General features: G+C 42.9%; 2 protein-coding genes across 3 annotated transcripts; one reads left to right on the top strand and one right to left on the bottom strand.

Annotated features, from left to right (window-relative positions):
- Positions 1-29: 29 nt before the first annotated feature.
- Positions 30-7,641, bottom strand: crata (carnitine O-acetyltransferase a). 2 transcript variants are annotated; one of them, XM_035527098.1, is made up of 15 exons: positions 7,550-7,641; positions 7,149-7,229; positions 6,106-6,384; positions 5,549-5,667; positions 4,801-4,854; positions 4,457-4,622; positions 3,707-3,881; positions 3,261-3,439; positions 2,920-3,020; positions 2,669-2,788; positions 2,385-2,507; positions 1,989-2,124; positions 1,373-1,435; positions 1,072-1,209; positions 30-890 (listed from the first exon to the last, which is right to left on the bottom strand). In XM_035527098.1, the coding sequence occupies exons 2-15, from the start codon at positions 7,185-7,187 to the stop codon at positions 675-677; spliced, it is 1,908 nt and encodes a 635-aa protein (XP_035382991.1). In that variant the 5' UTR covers positions 7,188-7,229; positions 7,550-7,641; the 3' UTR covers positions 30-674. The 2 variants fall into 2 exon arrangements, with proteins under 2 accessions (XP_035382991.1, XP_035382990.1); XM_035527097.1 differs by lacking the exon at positions 7,550-7,641 and having other exon boundaries at positions 7,149-7,238.
- Positions 7,642-7,651: 10 nt separating this feature from the next.
- On the top strand, positions 7,652-16,485 carry ptpa (protein phosphatase 2 phosphatase activator). The gene is made up of 10 exons (XM_026998527.2): positions 7,652-7,737; positions 9,530-9,639; positions 9,955-10,041; positions 10,343-10,468; positions 10,710-10,827; positions 11,417-11,516; positions 11,803-11,927; positions 12,437-12,537; positions 14,360-14,467; positions 15,557-16,485. Exons 1-10 carry the CDS (start codon positions 7,680-7,682, stop codon positions 15,629-15,631), a joined length of 1,008 nt encoding a protein of 335 aa, XP_026854328.2. The 5' UTR covers positions 7,652-7,679; the 3' UTR covers positions 15,632-16,485.
- The last annotated feature ends 2,483 nt before the right edge of the window (positions 16,486-18,968 follow it).

The following is an 18,968-nucleotide window of genomic DNA, read 5'->3' as shown; positions in this document are numbered from 1 at the left end:
GCGTTAAAAGCAATCGAAATTAGGTACAATTGCTTTTCGACAGTCTTTTAATTTAATTTTAAACATAATCAACCTAAGGTAACAACACCTAAGGTAATCTTATATTAGAAATTATTCTATCATTGGTAGAAACTTTAAGAGAGAACTTCAACCACAGTTTGAGTCAAAATAATATATATATATATTGTTACACAGGTTGCGATCTGAACATGTAATATGCTACATTACAGAAGCGTTAAATTTTACAATTTTATGGTACACATTTCTGTACAAATCAGTTGCAATAAAAATTTGTATGTCTGCCTCTGTATTTATATTATTAAAAACACACCCACAGAGAAGCAGCATAGTGACAACTGGCCTCAAACCATTTTCTACTTCATTATAATTCATTTTCTGTCATTATTCCATTGCAAATTCTGTAATCAAGAAAGAGAGAGATGAGTCTGCTAAGTGGATGATTGTACTCAAAACGCACTAAAACCTCTTTTTAAAAAATACAGCATAAAGAAGAAATTCTACTGAAACTGTAGAGTTTATGGATGATGATATCTCCAAAGTAACAAAAACTATCTGTAAAACATCATCATTGATGGGTCTGGGTCCTCTTGGACCAGAGGTCCTCTCAATTCCTGATGCTGGGGACGGCCACAGAGTGGAAGGGTCTGTCATTTTTACAGTTTGGCTTTGGGGGTCTGTTCCAGCAGGGCCTTCATGTCTAGCAGGGCGTCCTCCAGGGCATGAGCCAGCCGAGTGGCGCTGGTGTCGGCACAGCTGTTGAAGGCAGAGATGGCAAAGTTGATATGCTCCTCCATGGGGTTGTAGCACACGCCATAGCCATCAGGCACCACAGGGCCGAAACACATCACACAGTCTGTCTTAGCTGGGACCTGGGGGGAGGGCATGGGGGAGGGCATGGGGGACGAAGAGAAGGAGGAACTGCAATTGGTTTTTTTAAAGAAGTTATTGACAATCTGCTTAAAAGTGATTTAAGCCGTTTTTGGCCACTAGGACTAAGACAGGAACATCACTAAATCAGGAAGACCAGGAGAAACGATGGGTCGGTTCTACCTGGCTGGTTGAAAGATTGTAATGGTTGGCCACAGCATAAGATGTGTCCATGAAGATATCCGGCAAGGCTGACAAGTCTTCGATGGCTTGTAGCTTCAGACCGAGCAAATGCCTATCAATGGCCTGCCCGCGGATTGCCTACACACACCCATGTTCATGCACGCACATGAACACACACAGGGTGTCAGCACTAAAGTTATAGTCAGAGACACATTCTTGAAACAAATCACAAAAACTTGAGCTGTGTGGGCTGACCAATCAAATGTAACATTCCAGCATAAAGCAGTGAGGTACCACTCACCATGTCTGTGTAAGCTCGGTGGGCCTTCACTGCCTTCTCGAGTAGGGCCACCTTCTCTGAGTTCTGCCAATCAAAACACCACCGCTCATATTAACATTGTTTTTGGTCATGCTACCCAATGAGAATTTGGGACTGTTTGAATTTTTAACACTTTTTATGAAAACACTAGTGGAATACAATGTGTAGCCATGTACCTGTAATACAGTCTGTAGCTGTGTAGCTGGAATACTGTGTAGCTGAAATACATTCTGTATCTGTGTAGTTGTAGCACAGCTTAGCAAGTATATCTAAAGTTGCCTCTCTGCTGTCTACATCACTCTTGCTCTGCCCATTTCAGTAATGTTCCCAGCTTCACCAACCTTTTCAACTACATGAGGATGTTCAGCCACATGCATGCTAATTAGATAATGAGATGAGTCACTGGTGTTGGGAGCTGGAAAAACCATGTAATGTGCAGTGCAATAGACTGGGAGCAGGGCTAAGAGCGAATTGATCCTCTGTCTTCGAGCATTCAGCTCATGCCAGTAGATGAAACGCTGTACACAGAGCGGTGTCCCTGAGCAGGGACATTTGAAATGATGTGAACTGTGGAAAGGCTGAGCCCAGGCGAGCCAACCTGTATGGACTGGTCGTCCATGGCCCGGACAAATGTGGCGGAGTCAACGGACGCTGAGCGGATGGTGTCGGTTCGGCCCAGTCTGAACATGCGCAGAGAGGCACTCTCGTAGGTGGCACAGCAATGCTGGTACATCCTGAGAGGTGAAGGTGCATAAACCATGGGGGTCAAAGTCTCTAAATTCAAATGGATTTATTTTAGGTTTACAATTCAGTATGTCCGATAATCTCTGTTAGCCACCATAGCGCCAGCACTATTTTAGTTATTTATGATGAAAACAAGTAACTTGGTCCAAGTAGTCCAAGTAACTCAGACTCCTGGTTCCAGCAAAGACAGCATGCATGACTGCTAACATCTGCTAATGTTTGTTAAAATCTGCCAATCTCTGCTACGCACCTGTAGTAGGCGAGCTGCAGCGCCACCTGGATGAAAGCATCAGGGCTCAACTTATATGACTTTGGGATGTTTTTACCAAAGTAGGAGAACACATGGACTTTCATATCCAAGTCTTGAACCATTCTGTGAAACAAACAAGCACACTGCTTGTAAAGAGAGCTAAGCTGAGCAGCACGTTTCTGGAGTTTGTCCTTGGCCAGAAATGTTACAAAGGCAACAAAAGCAAAAAGAGCAAAAGCTGTTATTAAATTTCTCCCTAATAGAATGGCCGGGTTCTCACTCACATGTTCATGTTCTGCTTGGCCTCCTCAATGTCCTTCTTTAGCTCTGGTGAAATGTTGAAGCATAGTTTCTGAGGCATGGGCAGTGGAGCCATTGGAGTGCGAACTATGTCGGACTTCTTCCTAATGGATTCCACCAAATTCAGCTCTTAGCAGCCACTGGCTCTGAATTCTATATTTCAAAACTTAGCACACCACCTTCAAAAACATGCATCTTAAAATGGCCTGTAAAGCCTTACTATGGCACTACGTACGTGTATTCCACTACGTGGTCAATCAGTGCCACAATTGGTGGCCCTTCAGCAGGGGCATGTTCATAGATCAAACCACATGCCCCATCCTCACCAACAATGAACTAAAACATGGGAAAAAAAACAATGCAAAACTATCAGAAGTACGGAAGCTACTGAACCCAATACTGCAACTAGTAATGATTATTTCCTCACTTCCTTTATACTTCCCTTATACTTTGCTCACATCATTACAGAAGACTTCTTCCATGCCTTTAGTATTCACTTAACAACCAGTTAAATGAACAGTTGTGATTGATACAGACATTGAGATGTGTGCACATGGGCATTTGCTTTGCACTGACCTGCAGCGTCTTGTCAAACCAGCGGTTCCCGCTGTTCCAGCGGCTTCCGCCACCATGGAGCATCTGCACGGCGGCACGGGTGCGGTACATGTCGTCTGACGCACGGGGCATGGGAGCGTCCAGGCATACGGTGAAGATGCTTTTCTGGATTGCCCGCACTGACTCCTTGTTTGTCTTGTCTGGGAAAGGAGAAAACGATCACAACACACGGTCTGGTCTTCACAACTGCACCCAGCCTGCCGGAAAAGTGGCAAACTAAACGAGACCCCGAACTATATAATAAGAGAAGTGAGATAAAACACTGTTGGAAGCCACGCTGGTCATTAGCATCTCCTACAACTTCTAAATATAAATTACCTTGGCTATGTATAGTACACTAATGCGTATGCAAACACACTCCCTGATGGCCCCTTGAGACCACCGCATGCTATTTGCACACTCCGAACCTCTAATGAGGTTGGCGTACGCCTTGCCCCAGCTGTTGCGGTGGTTGGAGGTGAGGATGCCGACCGGCTCCTTGTTGGTCTGAAGGGACGAGTTGCAGATCTTCTCCAGCTGAACGTAGAGTTGGTCCACGGTCAGGGGTGTGCAGTCACTGTTGTACACGTCCAGAACGTAGAACTACAACAGCATGGGGCAAAGAGATAGAGATACTTTGCTTAATTCCTGTTGGGGGGGGAGAAGAGAGAGAGAGCAAGAGAGAGACATGCTTAGGCTAATTTTCATAGACAGAGAGTGAAAGGGGTATCTGGTAGTACAAGAGAAACACAGAGCAGGTGGTTTAAGAATTCCAGACACTGCAGAGAAAATTCCAGCATTACTGAGTTAATATATCAGATAAATCTGCTGGACATTACGATTTACTCGCTGATGACCAGTTTTTCAGAATGTGTTCCAGAAGCCCTCCCATGTTCAACCTCACAGCTACGAACAGCAAATTCTTAATAGTGAGGACTGAAAATAACAATATGAACACGAACAACAGATGTACAAGTTCTCTCTAAAATAAAATTAAAAAAATAATAAATAAAAAAACAACAAAAAAAAAAGGACAAACCATTTTCATTATATCGAATCACCATGCCTTTGATCCATCCCAGAATGATGAAAAAAATTATACAGTAACATAGGAACGCAATGCCATTTAGACATGTTCTAGCCGACGGAACGCATGGACTCGGCTAGCACCCGCTCACCTGGAAGTTGTGCACCACAGTGATGTGCCTGGGTGGAGTCTTGTTGGAGGCGTAGTTCACCACTGAGTCGCTCTTGATGCCCGGAATGCGACAGGAGGACAGCACCCGGTAGTACTGGCTCATGCACAGGGGCCTCCCACCCAGATACTCCACTGGCAAAGTTTCACTGCATGGAAGAATAGGGCTGAAATGCATGTGTTAGGACACCTGGCCTGTGGGACAGGTGCAACGTGGTGGACTGGCCCTGTGAGAGTGGCTCGTTTTGAAGCAGTGGACAGTAGCTGGAGTCTGACTCAAGTCAGTTAGGCAGCTTTTCAACAGCTGAGAATGGAAGACTCACTCACTTGTCAATCATGGTCTTGAAATCCAAAACTCCAGCAATCAATTTTGCAGCATATCTGTGGGGATCAACGAGCAATGCACATAATGATACAAGGACACAGCCACGAAAGCCCCAAAGCTCACAGAAGACATGCGCCTATACCACATAAGCAAAAAACAGCATCACAGGAATAGGCTGTACGGCATAAACTGATAAGCAACTGGCACTGGTACTCCATATAACCAATTTTATACCTGCTGAAATTATAAACATGATTTTTGGACTGCTGCTGAGTTCAGGCCAGCGTTAAGTTAAAGGTAAAGTAAAGATTTACTAAATAAAAACCTGGAGTCATATCAGCAGTTTGTGGGTGTGACAGCAGTTCTCTGAATAACTGAGCTCACTGGGTTAGTGTGTACATCGTGTTAGTGTGTACAAAGGTCAGTGTTCCAGCTGTATTATTAGACATGGACACACAGATCCTGACAGAGATTTTGCTCAGGCAAAACATTAAATGCCATGTTTTAAGTTATTACACAGCTTATGCCTTACCTAACATACTAATTTGTTTATATAGTTTTTTATTTATATTTTACATTTTCATTTATCATTTTTATTTGCCCTAAATCTCTTTACAAAAAGCTAAATACTGTATAAAATCATTCAGACTTCAGTTATTTCAGTTAGTTCTCAGTGAGTGACCAGTTAAACTCCTGTATTTTAAGCCATACATTTGACTATACATGGCTATATTGATACAGTGACCTCACCTTATTTGACCCTGGCGGTCACTAAATTCTAAGCGGGGAAGTACAACTCCAGGGCTCGAGTGGATGACCACAGGCATCCGGTAGTCCAGATAGGCCATCTGTAACCACCAGTCAGAGAGCTACGGAGGAAGGGAAAAAGCCAATGATACAAAAGGGATGGAAGAGATATCACGGAAATGACAGTAATACAGGGAGCTAGGAAGTGATCATTTAAATTAGCTGCAGTATTATGTAATACAGAATGAAGAAAGTAAACATATTTATAAAGTTGGGCATATAAAATACATGTAAAATAAGTTGCCCCAGACAGGGAAGAAACTCTTGGCGAAATTTGTCAAAGAGCATAGCTATTATAAAACCAGAGCTATTAAAATGAGAAGTCTGAGATTGCAGAAGCTTGGTTGAGTAGTTCAGGGAGCATGTGTTTGCAAATATCTCACTACTTAGTCCAGGATGAGCCACCTCATTACTCCCACATCTTTGTTCTGCACATCCCAAGAGCACTTCTGCCTGCAGCATCGGACGTGACCGCCCACTCCACCCGTGCAGCATCCTACCCAGTTCTCCGCCTTGTGAGCGCGGCGCTCCAGGCCTTGCTGCAGCCTCTCTCCTACGCCCCCTGGTCTTTGGAACTCTTCCACCAGTGTCCGTGTTTGGTTCAGCTCCTCCGACTCTATGATAGGCTCCAGCACAGCCAGGTAGCGATCGCATGTCTGGTTCAGCGGTGGCACAGGCAGTTTAGGAAGACCCTCCTGGTGGGTCAGGTAGCGTCCTGGGATCCTTGTCAGAGACACTGGCTTCACAAGGCAGGAGGGCTTGGTCATGCCAGCCTTTGACTACATAAAACAATGGTGGCCCAAGAAAATAAAAGACATATGTTTTTGACATAAAATCATATTCTACCTAATGAAAAAAACAACAACAACACAGACAGTATAATCTAAATATAAAATAAATGTAAATGTTGTTAAGTGCTTAATGTTGCTCTAATATTAATATAAAATTGAACTTGCAGCGTGTACACTGTTATTATTTACTGTGCATGTCACATTAAAAGCAAGATTTCTAGCTAATTATTTTACCTCAGATTTAATGTTAGAGGTAAATCGATGGAAGGATACCTTGTTGGTCAACAGAACTAGCTAGCTAGCTACCTAGTTAGCATAGTTTCTAAACCGTCATTACTGACACCAGGTAATAAGTAAACGTAGCGTGATCTACTTTAAGTACAACGAGCAAAAGGTTTTGCTAGAGAAACAAGCATTACCGTCATAAAACCTACAATAAAAAAACAACCTACCGCAATTAAAAATCCTGTCAACTGGATATTCAATAGAACTTGCAGTGAACTCCGTAACGTCAGTTCCAAAGGTTTGTTTGTTTGTGCATAACGTAAGATTACTGTCACTGCCTACCCTTAGCCGGCTATGATGCTATGCTAGCTATCTACATTGCTAAATGATAAAAGTGCAACATCATTAGATAGCTAGCTAACAGCAAACAGTTTTTCATTATTTCATAGCTAGCTGTCATTTACCTTCCCACAAGTATAGCTTATAGCTAACAGGATAGCTCCACCATGACAATTGTCTCTACTCACCATGGCCCTGGCCCTGGCCAGGATACCCAGAAAAGTCATAATGTGACGTTCTTCCACTTAATCGTCCCCGGTATCAGGATTCTGCTCATGCGAAAGGACGAGGACCTTCTGAGAAACAGCCCCTTTCTTTGAACAATTTCGTTGCTGCAGGTCTTGCACTTCGCATAATCACTGGGAGGCGCTATAGCAGCATAGCTGACCACCACAGACATATGAAATCCACATAGTTAAACTAATCGTTGTAGTAGGCACATGTCTGTTACACATAGGTTTTACCTAGCTAGCTAGTTAGCTAACTACGATAGTACTAATCATGGTAATGTTAGCTAGCTAGCTAGTTAATTAATTGGTTTCTCGCATTCGGTAAAAAGTATAAATAACAATATTCTGACATTATTTACCTTGTATGATGAATTTTTATTTACTGAGAACGAACAATGCGCAGACAAATCAGATTTTACCTTAACTAACAGCTACATTGTTTACCTTTTTCAGCATGCGAACATATCTGGAGGTTAAAGTTGAAAGGTCATGTTGTCAAGTTTGCCTCAGCCTTCAATAAACATGGCGGAGACTGACCAGCAGTCAGGTAGCTGTTTTAATTATATTACTTCTGAATTCCAGCAAGGTTTGTTTTACTTTCGTTTATAGAGGATATCTATTGTTATACTCAATAATCCATTCTTCCCATATAATAACTTGAGGACAGACATGTTAAATAGCAAGAGTTTGACCACACCTCATTCAATTCGACTGAATGGTAGCTAGCTAGCTAGCTAGCTAATTAAATAGCTTATCAATTAGATACATGTTTGCAACTAGCTAGCAATTTAGCACGTATTTTTAAATCTGATTATATTTCAGACCACACTTCTGAATCATATGACATATAAATGCAACAGTGGCATGGGTCTACACACTCCCAGGATGTTTTTAAATAGCCAATTTGCTGAAGTTGAACTTGACATGTGGAGTAGGTAACCTACGCTAGCTAGCGCTAATTCTCTGTCGGTTTGTTGCTACAGCCGAAAAGCTCGTTACGTTACTGCACTTTTGTTTGCTAATGTTGTTTGGTCCAAATAACAATATTTCATTAAACGTAGTGTATTGGTTAGTGGTGTCTCTTTGATATCAGAACGTAGATGGCTAGCTAGGTTAGCTAAGTAACTAGCTTGGTGCTCCCTGGGAACAGTCTTGGTTTGCTCCGTTACTTATGTGTGCTAAATGCCTGAGATTTGGAAAAAACTGAAAAACGTTTACCCCGTTACACAGCGTAACGCTGAACTTTCATACTCTTTCAACAGACAGCACAGTAGTTTGAGCTGTTGGCTTTGCTAAGGCAAAATATGGATTTTCAGACTGAGATCTTTCTGCATAGCTCTTCCTTCATGTGTTTATCAGCATTTTCTCTCATGTCAAGAATAATATAGCTTGAAACCTAAACACATTGTGCTAGTTAAACAGAAAATAGACTCCATGGATAGAACTTTATCACACAATCTTATAAGTAGGCTACATAATAATATTGGTACTTCCTTAGTGTTGGCCAAAAGAAAATGCATATTGTCAGCCTGCAGATGACTCTTTGGGGTAGGGCCATTGGCACAGAGAATTAAACTTGCAGGTCACAAGAGAGGAGCATTTGGCCTGTAAAGCGCAATGTAACAGCTGTAAAAAGCTGATGACTGGATGTAAAATCTAGGTCACAAGAGGCCTGTGAAAGGCAGTTGTCTTTTACACTAAAAACATGATGCGATGCTTTCTATTGTGTTAGTTAAATCTCTGCAGCAGCCACTTGCTTTTTGGGATGCTTATAGCAGCCACTGATCCACAGCAGATTTGCCAGACCCTCTAAATAACCAGGGCCCAGTTTCCCAAAAGCACCATAGTGTTAAGATCATTTTAAATGTGAGAGTGTGTTCAGTGTAATATTCATTCTGCCAGATAATCTTTGTGTTATGATGCTTTTGGGAACCTCAGCCCTGATCTAGGCTAGATAAAGTTTGCTATCTTTATTGGTAAATATATTGGGTTCAGTTGAACTAGTTACTGAATTCGTAACTAGTTTTTTAGTTTCATTCTGATCTCATTTCTCTTCTATTTGTCCACCTGATAAGTCTAGTATTTAAGCATAGAAAGCTTGGTTTGAGGGTTAGGTGCCATTAATGAGCTAGAGTTTGGCTAGAGTTCTTGAACATTCTATGGCTTTGTGTTATGTCAGATTCTTATCAAGTAAAGAGATTTGTGTCTCAGTGATGGTATCTTGCTTTAAACGGTTCTAAATGAACACAAAGCCAGCTCGCAATCCAGGTGGCAGCGAGTGCAACCATAGCAACCAGAAAGGCTATCGGTTTTAACCTCTCCCTGTGCTGTTTGCCCAGGTGCCCCTGCAGAAGATGACAGTCCTGCTGCTTATGCCAACTTCAACTTCCAACTGCCGAAGAAGCAGATCAGCATGGTGCCTGACATGGGCAAATGGAAGAGGTCTCAGGTAGGTGGTCCCAGGGGGCGGAGCCACTCTCACCTCTGTCATAATCAAGTCTGAGTGGCATCTATTCAGAACACCCCTTTCTTGTGTGTGTAGTTAATCAGACCCATTAAAAAACCCCAGAACTAACCAAACTAAGTCTCGTCAGGTGGTCTACAGCGGCAATTATTTCCAGCTGAACAGTAAAAGCTTATCGTAAGACATTCCTTCTGGGGACTCGTGCTCATTAAAGAACATCTGTCAAGCCGTTTAAAAAAATCAAGTTACATGGTCTCTGCTCTCGCCGACGTCATCTCCGTGTTTCCTGTGCGTGTGTAGGCGTATGCGGATTACATAGGTTTCATTCTGACTCTGAACGAGGCGGTGAAAGGCAAGCAGCTCACGTGTGCATACCCATGTTCAGAGGTAGGAGCGCTGTTAGGCATCATCCGTGTTACACACCCTAACTGCATGTGATTGGCTGATGAATTGCAAGATGGCAAGTTTTATTGGCTGGTTGCCAGAGAAGACTGATGTGCTGTTTAACAGCGTAATCCCATTTTTAAAACCTATTTGATGTACATGTCTTATTTAGAAATAATTTCTTACTTTCTCTCTTGCTATCTTATTGTTCCATACCTTCTGTCTTGTTTCTTCCTTTTGCCTTTGTCTGTTCTGCCGTGTTTTTCTTTTCTTTCTGACGGTGTCTCTCCCGTGTCCATGTTAGACAGTGAAGAAGTTGCTGTCACTCCTGGGAACCTTAGATCGCTGGATAGATGAGACCCCCCCTGTGGACCAGCCCTCCCGCTTTGGCAATAAGGCTTATCGCACCTGGTACGCCAAACTAGACCAGGTACACACTTATCAAGACTTGCAAATGTGATATTTAATTTGCAGTAATTGTTGTAATGCAATTTGCTGTTGGAATGTCAATGTTAGCATAGTCCTCAACTTATTTTGTAACAGCTGTATGCACGCGTCTTTGTGTGCACTTGTCTGCGTGCATGTGTGTATGTACGTGTGTGTGTGTGTGTGTGTGTATATGTATGTATGTATGTATGTATGTATGCGTGTGCGTGCATGTGTGTGTTCAGGAGGCCGAGACTCTGGTCTCCGATATTCTACCGTCTAACCTCAGCGCTGCAGCTCCAGAGATTGCTGTGTACCTGAAAGAAGCTGTGGGAAACTCCACCAGGATTGACTATGGCACAGGTGTGCTCCCACAGCACTACTGTTGCCCACATCATAGTAAAAGAACTGGAGAAATGCATGTTTGCTGAGCTTTAACAAAAGGACATGACAAACCTAGTTTTGTCAGGCTTCTCAAATTTGCTGTATAGGAAAGTTTTTTAGCATTTTATATACTTCTGCATTTTCAAATTGTGATTAAATGTAAATGTCTTTTTATCAGCCACATGTCAGACAGTGCACTTTAATGCTTCTTTTGTAAACCTCATTTGTTTCTGGGTAGATTCTTTCTCCATAAATGAGTATTAGCTGACCTAACTATTGACATGAGGACACATTTTTGATAGGTCCACTAGGGGGCAATGTTGAAGCAAAATTGCCAAAGCGCCTCCTGTTTCCCCAGCAAATACCTACGTGTTGTACTTTATTCAACATTGTTTCCAGTGTTGTCTTCTTTTAATATGATATCCAAAATGTAAATTTCTGTATCATTCCATTGCAAGTACACACACACACCCTTTAGAATACATAGTGTGTGTGTGTGTGTGTGTGTGTGTGTGTGTGTGTGTGTGTGTGTGTGTGTGTTGGTCGGGGGGGGGGGGGGTGTTTGCAGGTCATGAAGCTGCCTTTGCTGCGTTCCTCTGCTGTCTTTGCAAAGTTGGGGCTCTCCGGGTGGAAGACCAGTTGGCGATAATTTTTAAAGTCTTTGACAGGTTAGCTATGGGATGAAAATTATGGTTCATATTCTTATCCTTACTCTCCACAGTAGACATCAGTCAAAATAGCTCCTGTTTAGAAGTTTCCAATATAGATATAAAATGTTATAGCTGTGGCTGTAAATAGACAAAGGTACATAAGGACATGTCCATTCTTCCCATTTTGTTTGGTAATAAGCAATTTATTACTCTACCATGTTGCATTTGAGGCATTAGATTGGGAAAAGTGCTGCATGTGATGCTCATTTGCATGTTAATGAGTAGCGGCCTATGATTGACCCAGGTATCTCCAAGTGATGCGGAAACTGCAGAAGACCTACAGAATGGAGCCAGCGGGGAGCCAAGGAGTGTGGGGGCTCGACGACTTCCAGTTCCTACCCTTCATATGGGGCAGCTCTCAACTCATAGGTGACTGCCTCTCCACTTAATGCCATTGTAGCTTCAGCTCAAAGCCCCGTGTGCCACCGTCCTCGCTCTTGTTGTGGTGTTGTATGGGAATGAAAAGAAGATACTAAAATTACATAAGCCTGTTTGTTTTGATGAAGCCAGACATTAAAAATGAATAGTTCTTTCTCTTATTGGCCTCTGTTAATAAAGAATGATTCAATGTGACCATAGGTCAGATGTATTGGAGTACTCCTACTAGCCCTGGCCATTTCTTTGACTGCATATAGTAGCTGTTACCATTTTGAGTGGTTAAGCCTTCTTGCTTTTGTAGTGTGTAATGGATTTGATACAACTCGCTGAGCTTGGTTTGCAAGTAGTTTGGCTCTTGATTCAGAGCAAGTCATATTCTTGCTCTAGAGAGAGTGAAATTTGCCATTGCCAGCACTGCATTCAGAGTTGTGGGGTGGGGAGGGAGACACCTGCTGGTGGCTTTGAGGAAGTGTACTGTGTTCACTCTCTCGCCATTGCAGACCACCCCACCCTGGAGCCCCGGCACTTTGTGGAGGAGAAGGTGGTGAATGAGCACCACCAGGACTACATGTTCCTGGAATGCATCAAGTTCATCAACGAGGTGTGTGTGTGTGTGTGTGTGTGTGTGTGAGTGAGTGAGTGCTTTCAGGGTGGGGAGGGGGGGGGTGTGTCTCAGGTGGTGTCTTCTTTTAGCAGGGCCTGATCTAAATAAGACACCAAGGAGGAGGAGGAAAAAGGAGGTCAGAGGGAATTATGGGATTGAATGTAAGGAGAATGTTTCTCCAGGACATGTGGACAAGGCAGGAGAAGACTCATCTGAGCATTGTTCAGGCAACCCCTCTAGCTAACTGTGCTAAATAGTGAACTTTGACTGGTTTACAGGGGATTGGTTCATTTCACTGTATGTAATAGGGTTTTTGTATTTTCTGAATATACTCTGCTTTGAATGTATGTTTGTGTATGTGCATGTTTGTGTGCATGTGTGCATAAATATGAAAGTATGTATATTTGAGTGTGTGTATGTGCGCGCGCGCTTGTGTGTGTGTGGGGGGGGGGGGAGATGAGAGGATGCTGCAGCTGTGGCTACAGTGTGACTCAACTTCCCAGAATGCAGAAAGGAGGGTGGGGGGAGCTTGGTAGTGTAGGAGTGGTGTAATGCAGATTTCTTCCAGCTTACGGTACACTATAACCCAGCTGCCCCTCCCCTCTCTCTTCCCCCTCTCTCTGTCTCTCCATTTCTCTTTCTCTCTCTCTCTCTCTCTCTCTCTCTCTCACTTTCTTCCCCCTTCCCCTCTCATGCTCACTCCCTCTCTCTGTCTCTCTCTCTCTGTGCTCTATTACATGTTTGAACATGCCTTGCTCTGTATTGCTCTGTGCCATTCCTGAGAGAGCCTTCTAACACACATGTGCCCAACACACACTTAACTCAAACATACTCTTTTTGCACTTACACATCTCTCTCTCTCTCTCTCTCTCTCTCTCTCTCTCTCTCTCTCTCTCTCTCTCTCTCAGGGAGGTCATGTGTGGAGCACTCTGCCCACATGAGTCATTTCCTTCCCTACATGCTGTTGTGAATCACTCGCTCCCCAACCCCCTCTACACACACTCTCTACGTCTCTCTCATTTTCTCTCTCACTCACATGCTCTCTCTCTCTCTCTCTCTAACGCCTTCTCTCGCTCCGTCTCTCAACTCTGTGGAGGGATGCTGGGCCCCACTGGAAAGTCCAGCCTCTGGAGGGCAATCTGGGGAAGTGTGTGTGTGTGTGTGTGTGTGTGTGTAAAGCCACACAGCACTCCCATTCATGGGTTCGTCTATCCTTATGGCAGAGGGTCCAGCCTCCCTCCGCTATCGGCCCAGAACTACAGTCCCTACTAATATTACTATTAGTGCTGAAGCCCTTTCTATTACTTACCTTACAACTCTAATTACCACTTACCACTGCAATTACTCCCATCTTCTCCTTTCATACAACACATTCCAGCACCTTCTGCCTACTGTACTTCCAGGGTGTTTCATTAGCAGTAATGGCTACCCTCTCCTCCCAGTTCTCCTTTTACTCTCTGCTCCAGGCTGCGGCTGACTTTTAGGCTCTTACAAAAAACTCTTATCTGGTCTTATTTACTCCTATCTAATCTTATCTGTTTTATCTAATAGGGACAGAGGGTCAAATACTGTGTGTGTGTGTGTGTGTGTGTGTGTGTCTGTGTGTGTGTCTGTCTTTATATAGGCAACATTACCAACACTTCCCACCCCAAGCACCAAAAACACTTTCCACATGGAATCCTAATATATTTTCCTCCAGCAAATAGGCTTATTTTTTCAGCCTAGTAGACTACAGAGGTATTTCATTTAAAAGCCCCCTTTAGGTTCTGGTTTCTCTCACTCATCCTCCTTCTCCTCGCCTGTGGTTGGTTTTCTGCAGATGAAAACAGGACCCTTTGCTGAGCACTCCAACCAGCTCTGGAACATCAGTGCTGTGCCCACCTGGGCCAAAGTCAACCAAGGCCTGATACGAATGTACAAAGCTGAAGTAAGTGTCAAGTCATCAGAAAACACACACAGATCCACATACACCCGTACACACACCCATTTATCCATCATAATGGTACACTGGCTGAAGTTATTCCTGAAGTGCTCGTGGTGTGTTTACCAGCAGTCAGAGTCAAGAGTGTTCCTCTTTACTGGAAAAATCAGAGCGTCACTTCTGCGGAGCTGGGAGAAAGCTCTGGAGAGAATAGGGAAGTGACTGCTCTTCAGCTTGTGCCACTTTCTTGGAGTCTTTTTGTTCTAAGTGTGAGAAAATATAGAGGAAAGCATTCAACCAAGTTAACTCAACATCAACTCAAAGCAGTCTGTAAAGTTGCAGGGCCAGATAGGGAAGGGTAAGGGTTAAGTTAGTGAATTTGTATGTGTGTATGTGTGTGCCATGCGTGTGTAAGAACTGAAGGCCCCACCCCCTCTTCCAGAGCCACATCCTGTGGTGTTAAGAGGGAAGGCTTGCTGCCCCGCCCCTCCCTCAGCAGAGAGCTAGACTATGGGGCCGTTCTGTCTGCCAACTTCCCCACCCCCACTAAGCCAAGCCCTCCTCTCTCTCACACACACACACACACACACAGGCATGCTCTCTTCAGCTGCTTTTGCAGACCTCAGTGTGCCTTGTGAAGCTGACTACTACTACATCTAAAAATATTTTTACATTTAGGGCAGTAAAAATGTGTGCTCTTGTGATATATATCACATCACATCTGCCTGATGTGAAAGATACAAATGATTGACTTACACAACTAATTAATAACTTATTTTATTGTTCTTTTGTGTAGCTACATTGCTGGTGATTTTTTCAGTAGTCCCAGAACACACGAATACATCTTTTGACCTTTCTCAGGATCACAGACTGGCGAAAGCCAGCTCCATTCTGTTTGCCATTATCACTGACCTCATAGAGAATGGGATGTCATGGTACTGTCTGACAAGGTCTCTGATGTTCTAAAGAAAATCACTTTTTTTGTGACTGCAAATATTTCATTTGTTAATGTGAAGTTATGACTCTCTGTCCCTCTCTCCGACTGTCTTTCTCCTCTCTTCCGTCTCTGCTGTCTATGCCTGTTCCCTCCTGCAGTGTCTAGAGAAGTTCCCTGTCATCCAGCACTTCAAGTTTGGCAGCCTGCTTTCCATCCAGCCTGTGAAACCGTGAATGACTGCAGGAAGAGCCAATCAGAGAGCACAACCAAAGCTCAACCTCAGAACAAACTACCCACCCCCCACCACCTCCACAATCACAAGGCCCAATATTTACCTACTGCTCAAACTAATAGATGTGCCTACATTCGAAATCCTTCTTCAATACCAAGTCAACATGGCTGTTACTCAGTTAAAAGATGAATTTCTTATAGATGTATTTTCTATGTTCCCCCAAGCTGGAAATCGAAAGAATCAGTTTATGGTGTTCTAGGCCGAACTATAGCCCATGACGCAATAATAATTATGTGCATTTTCATGATCTACAACATTCATATTTATTTATGTAAATACATATGAGGAGTAAAGCTTGCCTAAATCTAGATACAGGCTTGGGTTTGGTTTGACATGTGGGAAACAAAAGCCGGTTTATTAATATCCCTTTCATTTAGATTGTGTAATGATATTTGACAAATGGATGCTTAGAGTTGCGTGTGCATTTATCTCGAAAACGAGTGTTTAGCGTGGCTTTATTGACTTGGTCATTGTTTGTCAAAGTTGCTGGACCCTTCTTTTGCTGTGAATGCGAGTTCGTTTTGCACCGATGTCATTTCGTCACTGTACGCCATTAATAACCCGTTGACCATTTTAATCTTAATGTAATGTTTTATTTTTGCTGCGGTTGAATTCATACTGCTAATCGTCTAGGCAGTACGACCAAGAAACACCTGGGGGGAAAAAGGTATACAGAGAATGTGTGTCGTAGTCTTCCATTCGAAAACGAGACATTTGATTCACATAAAGCAGCGCTGGAGGAAGCACACTTGATGACAACCAGGTTTCATATGTAAATAAATGGCTTTAAATTGGTCTTGCACCATTTCTCCCTTTTTGCGCGAAGGGACTTTGCGTCCACATAAGTGTCACGTGGTAGCCTACGCTAACCAGGTAGTGACGATACTGTTAGAGCTGTGATTACATGTCCACAAGTTGGAACGATTCAAGTAATGCCAAAATGTTATCCGAAACGCGCTTGCCTCCCATGCTTACTAACTACAGAACTAATAGCAAAGTATTTTCCTATAAATAGCTGGTTAATCCTGTAATATGTGGTAAAACTCCAGATCTCGATTATGACCGATATTCACGCACAATAACATTCTAAGGCTATTGTGTAATTACAAACACGCATGTGTATGCATAAACTCCTAATTAAGGGACCGTTTTCCTTGTACCGTCGTCAGCACAGCAGTTTGGACCTTGAACAGAACCTTTTGGGTGTACACTCTTGAGAATCTTGGGGGGAAAAAACATGAAAATTTAGAAACGTAAAACTGAAGGCGCTTGTTCGATAACTTGTTTCCAAAAAAAACAACTTTAACTCAAGGACATCACATTCAAATAAATGCTTTTAATTTTCAAAAAGCAATTTACTTGAATCCTTTTAATCTGCTATATTAAACAATGACTTCGTTCTGATATTTCGTCTTTGGCCTACTTTGCACTTTAATTTTACATTGTTCCTTATATCACCACTCTGTCATCGGCAAACCTACCCCCGGGATCCTTACCAACCCTTTAATTTCTCGGTGGCCATGCATATTCAACACGTGCGCAGTCACTGTTGATGCTATCTGGATTCCACCTCGCTGTGAGTTTCAACTCAGCTTGCTGAGTAATTTAGATGAAGGCAAACGCGTGAATTTAGCCAATTCATCCCTGCCCCGTTCTACCCTCCCCCTGTTCTATTGTATTCAAACGCAGAGCCCACCGCTGCGATCAACGGTCACAGCTCCGTCGAAAAAAGACAGTAGTCGAGGCTATGTGCCTTTAAGTGGGACATTAGATGGTTCAAACCTTTTGCAGCTTCAAAAGACGGCGCATTCATGTGATAAACAAAATTATAATGAGTTGACATTTTAACTCGTATTTTTACGCACTGCATATCTTTTGAAGATGGTCAATAGCCTACAACATCCAAATGGTTTTATACAGACGCACTCATAAAGGAGGGTGGGATGGTGGCGTTATATAGGGGATATTGTCATATTTAAGTTTAAAAGTCATAGGATGTAGTCCTTAATAAAATGAATCAAATTTATTAGAGTTTCCGCGAACACAGAAAGTAAATTCGTTCTGAAGCATTTCCCATTTTTGCCACGCGGAGGAGCTCGCCATACGTGGCTAAACGGGAACAACTACTGCACGGCATTTGTCTAAAAATAAGACGGTATACGCTACAAAATCTTGAAACGCATTAAATACATCGGTTGCATGTATGAGTGTTCGTTGCGGAGCATTACATATTTATAATCATGCGAACAAACATCACTACACGTGCTTTTTCCAAAGCAGCCTAATTACGTCATTATATCGCCTTCACGAAATTTAACCTTTAATTTAACCTTGAAATATCCTACAGTATTTTAAAACACATGCATTCCATTCGAAACATGGTTCGATGCAACAGCTACATTTTGCATATTTTTAAGATGCACTTCTACAATCTTCTTAATATCCCTATGTCGCCGAATTACCTGCATTTTAAGTTATTTAACATGCGCAAGTAGATAGCCGAAGTGTACAGCCGCCACGGAGATTGGACAGAGACTGTAGGGTATGTTCGATGCTGATGTGTCGAACGTACTGCAGTATCTCAAATTGAGTGGAGTCGAGAGGTTTCAGGCTGGAGACGAGGGAGACGGGAGAGGAGGGGGGAGGAGAAGTTGGGGGGGGGGGGGTCTGGTCGAGCGGAGCCGCGGATCCGAGGTCAGCCCGAGGTGCCGCTACATAGGCGCTCTAATACCTTCATTCATCGATTTTGAAGAACACCACCATGTGGCATACAACAGAGATAACACAGCCTGCAAGTTTTGCGAGGGTGTCTGACAAAAAAAGTGAGTGCGCCTTGCTCATGGCGGCGCCCAACAGAACACAGGTTAGAGAGTAAAGAATCCAAAAATGTGCAGAAAACTACTAATGTAAGACATCGTTTCAGCGAAATGCTTTATCCGAAACTACTTTATTTGTTATCGCATAGTTGTTGCTTATGCTAAACCAGGCAATGGCTCCAAAACGACTATATATTTACTGTGTATTTCTTATATCTGTATAGTCTGTTTTAGTAGGCCACAAACGTTAAAAATATCTAAAGTTTAAGTCAACAGCATCCCAGAACATAAACACTAAAAGGGGCATGCAGTATTCAGAAGGGCAGTTTTAGCTATAAACGTGACAAAATGGTAACTGGTGTATACATTAGGCCACGTAGCACGTTTTCAAATGTTTCATTTTTACAGAGCTTTGTAGCCTTCTTACAACCTTCATAGGTTGTTTATGTTGTTCTTCTGTGA

This window comes from Electrophorus electricus, chromosome 6 (assembly GCF_013358815.1).
Source record: "Electrophorus electricus isolate fEleEle1 chromosome 6, fEleEle1.pri, whole genome shotgun sequence".
NCBI lineage: Eukaryota > Metazoa > Chordata > Actinopteri > Gymnotiformes > Gymnotidae > Electrophorus > Electrophorus electricus.
Note: the sequence above shows the minus strand (reverse complement) of the source record. Positions and strands in the feature narration are given on the sequence as shown.